The following is a 12755-nucleotide window of genomic DNA, read 5'->3' on the forward strand; positions in this document are numbered from 1 at the left end:
CGAAATCAACTTCTCTGTGATGCCGATTCGAACGAAAATTATTCGACGGTATTCACTAAGAAAACTGCTAACTCCTAGCACGAACCTTTTTGCTTTCCAGTCTTCGATCGTCTTTAGCTTCTGTAGCTCACCAGAATTATATAAAACTCTCCCGTTAGATTATTTCACAGCATATGCTAATGATAAAAACATCAATATGAGAACTTTCATTATTTAGAACACCGAAAATTATTTTTCAAAATTCTCACGAGGATAAAAGCGGCAAATTACAACATCCAATTCTTCACAAAGTCTCCGAACAAGCTAATTTCAAATCGTCAAACGCGGTAACAAGAGTCGCACGTACTCGATGGGTGAAACTCGACGAGAACCGATCGAGAGTACTTTCGACCGTAGTCACGTATGTTACATATACATCACCTATCGATCTCGCTTTTTCCTTCGTTTCTTCATGATGCTCTCTTTTGGAGCACGGCCGTTACGTGAAAAGTGAGTCAAAGGGGTTAATCCTACATTCTTCTGCGCTAGTAGCTACACCATTTATTCGTGAAACTGGAGAAGAGGAAGCGGGAGAAGGATCACCTTGTAAATGGCGTATCTCTGAAATACTTCCACTCAGAATATCCGGGGATGCGGGCTATACAAACATTTCTAAAGAGCTTTGACAATTTCATTGCCGCCCTTTTTCATTTTCATCTTCGTGATCAATTCACACGCGTTTTATTACTTCAATCAAATCGTGTACGAAATAGCGGCGTAAATTTTTATATTTTTAATACTATCATTTAAAATGTATCATATTAAATTTAACGTTACGTTGGTGATAAATATGTATTAAGGGAAGTAGCAAAAAATGCTTCGTATCATGCTAACACGTTTCCCTTGAATTTCGAATAAAAATCTTTTCGTTACAATATTCTTTAGAACAGAATTTGAGCTCGAACGTATCGTAAACGTAAAAATCTGGTCAAGAGAGAATATCGACAGCCCTTTTGAAGTGTCACGTTCTCAGAAATCGACGGTATTCACGCGCATCAGATCGAAAATTCAAGCGCCAGGAGTCTATGCAGCTAGCCCATCGAGAAGACCGATTCAGAATGTTACGCAGTATTTTAGTAAAATTTCTATTCCCTCGAGAAATTTCTCATATCGTTGAATCTATAAAAAAAATTCGCAAACAGCACCACAAAGATTATATGGAGGAAAGATTAATTTAAAAAATAATCTACATTTTCCCACTAAACGATAACGAGTAATAGTTTCTACACGAAATAAATACCCGCGCTGATTCTAACTACCGTTAATTTCACTGAGAAACATTTCATCGAGGCACAGTTTTTGCACGGTACGCGGAATATAATGTAGCCAATAATCACGTCCCGCGTTGAGTATCGCGAGACATGAAAAGAGCATGACACGTGACATTGTGCGCAACACGACGAGACAAGTTCATTCGTGACACTCTACATGTGTCGTCACACTTCTACACACACGATATACGGTCCTGGTTTCCCTTCCTCGAACCTCGTTTCGGAGTAACAAATATAATTGCACGGCAACACGTATCGTCACGTATATCACGGAATATTCGCATCACGAGACAAAACCCAAAGGTGGCTGCAAAGCGGGAACGACTTTTTATCCCACAATATTCGTTTGCGCAACGTGTATCAACACAAACCGATATCCGAACCAAGAAAACTGTGCATTACTGAGAGACTTCCGTGACAGTGCAATTTCTCGAGTTCAACCTTTTACATGGTTTCTACGTCGACCCGAACACGACATTCTATTTCATTCCATTTCTTCCAATTCTACCATGTAAAATACGCTTTCTTTCTTACTAAACCACGATTCTATAGAAAAGTATTAATATAGTTACGTTACTGATTACGAAAACGTGAGAAGTACTGCAAAATTCGGAGTAAGTTTTGCAGGTAGTTTATATATCGGATACGAAACATTTTTTGGAATGAAACGACCAATACAACGCAGATACTTTTCAAAAATAGCATATCCGATTGGCAGTATGAAAAATGGTAGCTTCGAAGCACCCATTGAAAAATAAAAAATTCGCGAAACCTACTAAAAAAGGAAATAAAATATAGAATGTTCTGCACACAAGATAAATAACCAAAAAAGAAAACAGTATCATCGATAAACAAAAAAAAAAAAAAAAATTAGGTCGAATCGTTTTCGTGTACTATCACGTCCTCTCACGTACGCAGCTATGATTGATTTAACTATTGCTGATTCACGTAGCGTGATTAAACAGAAAGCAAACGAGGCTGCACGGTTACGGCACGTGCGATCCATATATTTTTTAATCAGGATCCAGAACCGATTAAGCGCAATCTAACGACCATTTTGTCCAAGCGTAGGTACCACGTTGCGGGTGCTTACACGGCAGCTTGCGAAATCATTGTCTCGCGGGACAAATAGAGAGGAACGGCGAGTATCGATTCGCAAAATCGCTCTTGCGTGCGTTCCCGGTGATTTTCAATAATATTAAACGTCCTGTTCGTCTGTTGCTGACACGCATCCCTAAAATCGCACGACAAAAATGCCTCCCTTCGTTCCTGTCGCTGTGTCGTCTTCTGCTCGTCCGTGATAATTCGATGGATCATCGTTTATCATTCGGTGCCCATTGAATCGCTTTAATTCGGCAAACTGCACGAAATAGCAGTGGAAATGGCTTGAATGTAACGCGCCAGTTTTTCGAGGGGATATTGATAGGGTATTTCGAATTTTGTGGAGAAGAGGAGAAGTTTGTTGAAGCGATTAGTTTCTGATATTTATCGACGTATTACGGTGTTGTGAGATCTTGGAATAATGTATAATATAAATAAACAGTCAAGTTTTATGATACATATTTGTTTGTTACTTCTTTTATAGTTAAAGATTCACTAGATCGTGGTGTTCAAGTGAACATTCATATTCTTCTGAGATATGAATGAAGAGAATAAGAAATAACTTGGAAGGAACAGAATGACGTTGTAACAAAGAAAAACCTTTTCCATCAGTCGATCTAGTCAATAATCACATATCGCCATTTTCACAACTCAACCTTTACTTAAACTAATTATTTGCTCATTTATAGATTAATAAAAGAAACTGGTCTGAAAAACACAAGATTTTATTCTTTTTATTAATCCGATGTACAAATTTCCTGGTTTCAACGAATCTATGTATTTTCCCGTATCGCCGTCGAATGCACAGACACTTCATCACTTTCATAATTCAGAAAGAGGTCGGGAAGTAGCGCCGGGGCGAAGATAATAAGAAATGAACGGGGAAAGTGTCCTCGAGTGAAATATAAAACGGATGAAAGTCAGCAAAGTAGGTAGTCGTGAACGGTATATGTATAGTCAGGTCTGGCGCGCGCGATCGAGCCCTCGACAAGGCCGCGCGACGAATTTCATCCGGCGGATGCGTCGACACGCTGCCAGGCAAGCGGGGGGATCCCGTGATGGAAGCGTCGTCGCGACTTCCGGTCCACGCCCCCCGAACAGTTCTGCCCTATCTCAGCTTTGTTTCGTTTATTTTCTCTCGCGCACAACGCGAGCCAAGGACCTCTTCAGAATTACACGAGAGCGTTCATTAACGCGACCGGAGAAGAACGATCCGCTAATTAATGTTACGAAGCTTGTCAGTGGACGAGAGCGACGCGCACTCTCGACCATTTCTCTCTTCTTTGCTTCTTGTTTCGTCTTGCCCGCGAAGAATGACAAGCGCGAAAGGAAGGAGAGGAAAAGCAAGAGATGAAAGAGATGGCAAATCGATGGGACGAGAATAGAGACAAGTTTATGATTTGCGTTTAAGATTATTGTTTTAATGTTTAGGAAGATTTAGTCGAATGGGAAATTAACGAAGAGTCATTTTATCGGTCATGTTCGTTGCTTTATTTATCAATTGAATGGTACAAGACTTGAACAATGTATTGATAGCTTATATTAACGATTCGAGGAACCAGTCGTTTCTTATCTACATTTATACGAGGTAAAAATACACAGGTGATTCTTTGTGCAAAAATAAATCAAAAGAATAAAATAGCATGTACCGTATTTCCTTAAACGTTATCAGGTACGAAGAAACAGAAAGAGAGAACTACTGTTGCTTTCCTTTCTCATTTTTTCAATTAAACGGTAACAATCTGATCCAACTAGATGAAATTCAAGTTAAAAACTACCTTAACTAAAAAGACGATATACATTGTGTGTACGTTATACATTTTACTCAAGCAAACTCTCTTTACATCTCAGCCTCGATTTCCAGCTTGAGCTACGTAAGAAAACCGCAAGAAAGAAACGGACAAAACAGATACGACAGGAGATAAAGACAGTGGGATGAGGTGGGGAAGAAGGGACGACGGAAACCTTAATAGGATGCGGCAGAGTCGGTCTCGTGCACGTCGCTATCTCGTTCCTCGTGTACTATCGAGGAGGTGTTAGACACCGGCGCAGTGCGCTCGCAATTTGCATTAGGCGAGCGAATTACACGAAATTTATGTGAGTCTGGATATACCTCGGGTAGAGGAACGCAGCCGCGCGCTACGGTTAATACGTATTCGGAGTACTTACGGAAGCGGCCGCACGGTCGTCGTACTTATGCTCCTGTGGACAGCTAATGTCCGCAACTATTTCTCTCTGTCTACCCTCCTCCTCTATTCCCTTTAGCCGCCTTACGATATTATTCCCAGCTACGTATTGTCTCCTCAGAACCGGCCACGACAGAAACGTATTTGCCAAACGGTGACACGTCGTGGCGTGGAACGATTAATCTCTGCCAAAAGCATCGTTCCGGTCAATGCGACGGCGCAACGGCGCGTGCCGTTCCCTGATTCGCCACTGGTAATTGTCTAAGCGCGCGTGAAACGAGCCACTGAAAGTTTCACCCTGTGGAAAACGCCCTCTCACGTTTCCTTTCGTGCCCGCCGTTCACCCGAATTATCAACGAATTCACGAAATTCGTATGATTCGTCAATCTTGCTGGTTCACTTCGCCACAATGAATTTGCAGAATCGGTTATCGGACTGCCGAGTACTTTCATATTATGGCAAAGCGATAGATAATCGAAAACTTTAAGTATGCGAATCCAAGAATATGTTTGTTAAATGAATTTACGCAGTATAATTTTCACACGGTGAAAATAGAATTTCGGTTTTAATCAGGATAGAATTGTGAACGTCGATTGGAGTATTATAACTGGTGAATGTATTATGCATAATTGCGTGTCTTTATGAATTTACTGGGTATTAATACCTATAATTTACACGGTTCTGTTCAGATTATTATTAAATTATGACAGTGGGCAATATGAACAAATTATTTGAAATATTGAATTACTATAAAATATAAATTAGACAATTTTACTTGATTAGTTTATAAAATCTAATTTAATTTAATCACGTCAGTTGCAGTCTTTCATAATTCAACACGCAAAATTTAAAACTCAGGATTACTTCCACATCAAACATAAATTCACAGAAATAAAATATAATAATCATCTAATTCGTATTTTCTTAAATATGGCTTTGTAGTGCCTGACAACTCTCCTTTTATATTTCATAATTTTTCAACAAGACATCAATTAAATTTGCTTGCTAAATATATACATTTCCCACCTAGCGTCTCCGCGTTCTCTGGAACGTAGTTCCAATAACCAATCAATTTCTTGAACCATCAGACGGAGACAAATGCCGACCGCAGGAATCCAGACACGGGCAATATTTATCTATCAGCGCGATCAATTAACCCAGTCCGTACTGTATCAATTATCTTGATCAAGAACTCGGCGATAGTTAATTGCTTTCGCGACATACATTCGATCGCGACGCTCTCGTTCAAACCGATTTTTTTCGTGTCTTCGTGTAACGAACGATCGATGCGTCTTCGTTTGACCAACCGAGTCTCTCGTGCTGACTCTCATTACCTTTTTTTCTGTCTCACAACATCGCGAATGGATGCCAATGACCTTAAGTGGTCATTACGTACGGTGAACTAACGATCCTGTAATTAGTACGTTATGGAATGCCATCACGAAAACGTAGCCAGCTTCTTCCTACGATTTCCCTGCCTTCGATAATTACCGTGTTGCTATGTGAAAGTAGTCAAAAGGCTATTGATTCTTAATTTCACATGATGGTGATTCGAAGAGATCGTAATCGGTATTTGGAATTAGATACTTTGTACGTAAATGAAGTGGAGATAGAAATAACAATCGCGCATGCTTCGTAAGGAAAATTCTCGAGTGTAGAGAATATTGTGGAAATAATAGAATTTTTATTGGAAATATTATTGCTTTCATTGCTGTTATTATTGTCAAATATAATCATTTTGGTTTTATTTTATATTGTATTTATCAAGATTTATCTATAGTATAAAAATTGTATAATATTTTATCTATATGAATTGAGGAGAAATTATGGTTTTAATGAATAACGTATTTAAAAGACAGGTATAAATTTGCTAAAATACTTACTTTCTTGCCGTCTAACTCGTGATTACCCTGTGCCAGCACTTTGTCTACACTCGCGGGATCTGCGAACGTGATGAATCCAAAGCCTCTGTAATACAAAACGAAGCATACATAAATAACACTACAAGGAACAGTGGAAGCTTCAAACAATTTACGGAAGTTAACTACTACACGAGTTAAAACTTCTGGATTATCTTTACACGCATCAAATAACTTTTCAAGTTTCAAATAAGTCTCAAAATCCGTACAAAGACCAACCTCGCTTAATCATCAAATTCTCATGTTTAAACATCTTTGCTACTATGCCCCTATACTTCATAACTTGCGTCGCCTTGCTTTACATTAAATTCCCGATGCTTTCGAGTTAACTCAATGGTACATATGCGTTTTGCTAACATAAATTGTGTGGTACATATAAATCGAATAAATAATTTATACATCAAATTACTTTATTTTAAAAGATGTAATGAATAAATTTCTGTTTTCTGAATTAGGTTTGAAAAAAATAGAGAGGAATTAAAAATTAGACATTTATTACTCGTGATCGATATTTTCCAAAGGAAAAAGTAAAATTGCAGGACATTTGTAAACTATCTGGATGCAGGAAAAATCCAGTAAAATAAAGCACAGCCATGGAAATAAGATATTAAGGATTTTTTATTTGGGTCAAATCATTTTATGAATTTGTGTCGCTTAACTATCCAATACTGCTGTGCCCTAATTCATCTCACTTTCAAGGATTAATACCAACGTCGCACTTGACAGTGGTTGTCGCGAAACAATTCGAAGTTCGCGATTAATTCGTATTCTCAAATTATTCCAAATTGTTCCATGAAGCGGCTCTTTTTCCATAGCGACCACGCGACATGCATATAACACGGTGCGAGGATTTAAAGTGATCGCGGGAAGGTGGAACGAGGGACGAAGTCGAGCACTCGAGTGAAACAAATATCGGTCGGCGTCCGGCGTCATAAATTTTACGCGGGACACAGTGTACATACAGATATATTAAAAGATAGTTTACCGAGGAGAACGTAGGAGCCGCGAGAAGGGTGGCAGGGGGTGGCCGCCGATCTGGAGTGGTTTGTACGGGGTTGGAGAAGCCGGTACATACGGCACGATAGCGCGGCGAGCGACCGGACGCAAAGCGGTTTGCATTTTTCATGCTAGGGCTGGCTGCGCAGTTATTGAAAATATTTACATGTTATTTATGGGCCACACATGCTTCAAGAACCGAATGCGCCAATTCCTCCGACTCGTCTCGCCGCGTTTCTTTAACCTCAGAACGTGTTTTTCTGCTTCAAGAATAGAAAGTTTGGCCGAGTGAAATGGGATAGCGTTGTTTGCAACACAGTACTATTTATCAGGTGCTATGTTTCATTTGTCCTCGTCCTTTTTTCTGAAGATGTGGAATTGTGAGTGGGCGCGAAAAAAGTTTCCTGAATATATTCTACTTTGAAAAATTAACGCACGATATATTTAGGTGTTGAGGGGTGAACTCTAGAATTTCTAGTTCTAGAAACTAAAGAAATTGCTCGGAATTTTATATTACTTTATTTTTAGCTCCCTTTAAACGTATTCTAGAATTTTATTTAATTTTTAAAGAATATTCTTCAGTGAGGTTTCTTGATTTCTTTTTCTTATTCTTATATCTTATCCTTATTTTTTCTATATTCTTATTCTGTTTTTAAACCAATATAAATGATTCGTAAGTTTTATTCGTATTTATTAATTTTGGTCTGCAATACTGTAAATTGCGTTTTTAATGTTTAGCCTGTAAACGATATATTCTACAGCAAGGGGTTAAAAACATTTCGTACTTTTTGAAAGCTAAAGGTCCTCCTTTTTTTTTTCTTGCAAAGAACAATCTCCCACGCTATGCCTGACGTGAATTCACATCGTCTCAAGGATTCTATGAAACGTTTCATGCGACTCTTTCTTTTTTCTCTTGAACCCTTCACGAAGGGAACCGCGAATACTCCAGCGGATTGAATTTTTGATGGATCCAACCCCTTATTTCAGTTCCGCCGTTGGCGAGCTTCTTCGTCAGCGGTTGGCCGACTTTTCGTGCATGGAACGAGCAATGGAATCGCACGTGTGTATACCTCAAGCACGCGATACACGAAACACTTGAAACGGGCGAAGTGCTGCCCCCGTGGAGTCGGTGTCGCGCGAACTTCCACTATTTTTGTACCTCGTTTATGGGGATTTACGAGTTACAGGCTACAGTATGGTGGATTGCCGAAATTGCCAGATTCTCCGGGTTGTTTGCGGAATCGAATGTCACGCTCAAGCGGTTGCCCGGCACAACTTGATTTACGCAGACTGTTTGAAAGGCGGATAACGTTTTCGATTCGATGTCGAGTCTAGAATCGTGATATAGCTACTATTATTGTTCTTTATACTGAATTGTGATTAACTGGAAATTCTGACGTTCTGTCGAAATAAAGGGATTACAGAACAGGAGTATTCAAGTTCCTGTCAAGTAAATCAACGTCGGTATATATTTTAATTAGAATTGTAAGCATTTGTTTGTTATGAGTAAAAGTGAATGGAAGCCACGGAGAAAATTGTATGCGTCAATGCGAGTGAATCTTTTGATTATATTATTGAATTAGAGCTACAATCCTTGTTTTATAAATTAGTACCAAACCCATAAAACAATTGCAACACTGAGTGATATTTCACTGGTGGAAATGTGATTTGTTGCCCAGGAAGATCTCTATTCGAAATCCAAATATACTGATGAAATCTGTTGACGCACTAAAAAGATTGTTTAAGCAAACGTTCCTCCATCAAAATTTCCGCGTGTGTACACACTGTAGCCGAACTGGCTTTCATATTCAAGTGTTTACTTAGACTCATACCGCATACACATATATCTCTACTATTCAATTGCAACACGACAGCTTTATAGCTTCTATGGAGTCCTCCTTATAATAACAATACATGCCCGTATACCTGTCACCTCTATCAAATAATAAATCTATTAGTGGTAATAAAGTAAATGTGAGTAGAAACAGTAGAATTTATAGTCAAGTACAGCTGGCGCGTCATTCGCACGTTTTAATAGATGTAGATTTGTGAAAAATAAAATTTATAGCTCTAGAGGTAGAAAATAAAATAGAGTAGAATATTGTAATCGTAGTATATATTATAAATGGTTGTACATTTTTGATTATGGTAAAATAAATTTGATATAGAAATTATTAAAAATTATTAAATGCCAGAGATTGCAGCATAATTACGTTCAGCTGAAATTGCTGATCTCAATTTACACGGCTTTGTACCACGAGCTGTATGCAGAAATTATTAATTTGATTTATTTAGAACGATACTCTTTTCATGCTTGATAAATTCCTGGTATAAAATTGAATGACCTGCTGATTACAATATCTCTGGTGATAAAATAGCAACTTTAAAGTATGGAAAACTTGATACGAGGGTTTCACATAATTGTCGAAATTAATTACATTTTGCCAGAAATACAACCGTTATCATTTAAAATAACTAAATGCTTATTATATTATACGTGTATTAAATATGTCGTAAATAATTTAACAGCCATTTAACGAAGCAATAACAGAGAATAACATAAATTTATACGAATACCACTCACAGTTTTCAAAGTTCGAGACTAAAACCAAAATGCATAAAGTATAAGCAAGATCGTAATAAAAAGAAACATCCTTTCACCAATTATATATAGAACGATGCATTTTTCAAATTTAATTCTGCTTTTCACACTACAACTACCATATGAATAATGTTAAGTTGTCCACATATCTATTTATTACAAACTTATATCAATATTGATACGATATTACAATATAAACGTCATATTAAACGTCATTTTATGTTACTAGAAAACCTCTTTTCCCCAGAGTCGCTGATAATTATCCTGACTGGCCTTACTTTAACTATTAAAAAACATAAGTTCGTTCCGCTTTGTACTCAAAGGATTAATGATTACAAAATTGTCTATAACCAAGCAGAACCGAGAGATTCGCAGTCATCGCATTACTTCACGAGAAGCGTCTGTATCAGTATGATTCACCATCGTCCCGGAAGAACCTCGGGACGTCGTATTACCTGCCGAAATGGAATAAACCCATCCACGTTCGCGATTTCGCTGACGATTTATCCGCCTATGGTTACGTGTGCCCTAGCACGTGTATGTACGCGGTACAGAATTTTGAAAATTCTCGCCCGACCGCGTGTGGAAACAACAATCGTGGCAAACGAACGCCGGCTGAATCGGCAGTCGTCCAATCAACATTAAAACACCAAACAGTGCGATACCGAATACCGAGGGAAAAACACTGACCGCCCAACATCGACGACAGCATGCATTTACATGCGTTTTCAATCCTCTCCTCTTGCCCCGCCGTTACTCGGCCCGCGTTTTACGACTTCGTGTTTACGACGATGCGCGCCGCGGAAATCACCAGTATAGCCCATATCCGCGATATCACGCGAAACATTCATCGATCTCGTAATTTGATATGCGCCGCATCTGTTCTTCGTAGAATTCTAAAGTGACAATACGCGACAGAATACGTTTCAACGTGTCATACCCTCGCGCACCGCCAGACGAGATCGTATGCTAAGAAGATTTCAGATTCCTTATAGAGTCCTGAACGTTCGGTTGTGCTTCCTTAGCGTAGCCATGCAAGGTAGAGATGGAGATTATGAAATACCGTTTCTTGTGGCGTATTCGATGTAAGACGGTTTTTAATATTACAGTGTTTTAATTGGACACTTAAGTTGGAGCTGATTTATGAAGGTTTTGGTCGTAGATTTGAGAAACTTGATAGTTAATAAAAAATATATGTGTCGTAATATATACGTAAATATATATGTGTAATGTAAAACATTGTGTCGCTTCGTTTTGACTTTACTTAATGCCAAAGACTTAGATATGAAAGAAAGAAGACCATCGAGGAACAATTTAAAAATCACACAATCGAAGAAGGAAACTTTTATGAGAATTCGCGTGGAGCACGTATATAAAAAAGTAGATATTATATAAAAATTAATTATCAATATTATAGCATAGCTTTAAAACAAAAGAAAGTGTCAATTCCAAAAGTTAACTTTCCCATTAACATCGGAAAACTAATTCCACAGACAAATTACTTCACAAAGTCGTCACTGAAAGAAAGGTCACTTTGGACTATTAGTTGCTATGTACAAAAAAAATCGAGATTTCCGTTAGTGGCTGGGATAAAGGAGGGACGCAGATTCAGCGAGCGGCATGGCCCACCACTTGTCACTCGACCATTGTACGTGAATAATCTATAAAAGGCTGAGTAGAAGGATGGCGGCTGACGTGTCCCTTGTCTACTTGAGCACGGCTTCTACGATCCTTCGCTTTTCTACTCGTCTAGCTTGCGGGGCTTCCCCGCCTTAACCACCCTTCGCTGCTTTACTTCCCCCTTTTTCGAGGCAAACCAACCACGGAAGAGTGTCACGCCGGGCTGACGCGGTGCATTTGTTTGTCATACCCTCTCTACTGCGCGGAAAAGAGCTCTCGTTATATAAGACCAGCCGAGACGGATGAGGCGGAAGAGAATCCGCGGTGAAATCAGGTGAAGCCGCGTTTATCTGAATGCTAACGTCTCATATCCGAGGATGTACCATCTCATAAGGGCGATGATTAAGAGGCACAGCGATGCCCAGAAACGGGCCATTTTCGGTGACAGTATTACACATGGGAAACATTGTGAATCAAAAACGATAAACGAAGAATAGAGTTGCTTCGAACGTGCAATTGACACAGAAAATTTCTGTAACGAATTTATGGATTATCTATCAGTTGAGCCTTTTATTACGCCAGCTGCGGAAATATCTTTTTCCTCCGGTAATTTATGTGTAAGTAGACTTTCGCGATTGCGAAGGAACCGCAGGGATGACGAGAACAAAGTTATGCTAAGGTTAAAGTGGTACTTTATTTGGACTCGTCAGGGGTTGACCTCAAATGTTACGAGGGCGGCTGGGATAATGTCTATCAAAGTGAAAGCGGAGAGTTTAGCGGCGATGTCGCTGCTTTAAGATGGGCCGCGTAATGTTCTACTTTGTTCAAAGGTTACAGGTCTTTCTTTCAGAAGTTGAAGCTTGAAAAAAAGAGATTAATTTTGAGTTGTTAATCCTTGCTTTAGAAAAAAATAGGGTATTGAAAATTTATTCTAATTATGTCTTTAGCTGCAACATATATATATGAACGTTTTGCGTTTGCCTGAAAAGACGAATATTTGTTTATAAATGAGGAAATTGAA

General features: G+C 38.8%; 1 protein-coding gene across 4 annotated transcripts in view; it reads right to left on the minus strand.

Annotated features, from left to right (window-relative positions):
- LOC126918485 (RNA-binding protein Musashi homolog Rbp6) overlaps nucleotides 1–12755 on the minus strand; it is a 771768-nt gene that overhangs the window by 300939 nt on the left and 458074 nt on the right. For all 4 annotated transcript variants that reach the window (XM_050726419.1, XM_050726417.1, XM_050726418.1 and 1 more), the window contains one exon: nucleotides 6481–6565. In XM_050726419.1, the coding sequence (XP_050582376.1) occupies nucleotides 6481–6565 (85 nt within the window). The remainder of the gene's footprint in view (nucleotides 1–6480; nucleotides 6566–12755) is intronic.

This window comes from Bombus affinis, chromosome 7 (assembly GCF_024516045.1).
Source record: "Bombus affinis isolate iyBomAffi1 chromosome 7, iyBomAffi1.2, whole genome shotgun sequence".
In the NCBI taxonomy this organism is placed as follows: Eukaryota; Metazoa; Arthropoda; class Insecta; order Hymenoptera; family Apidae; genus Bombus; species Bombus affinis.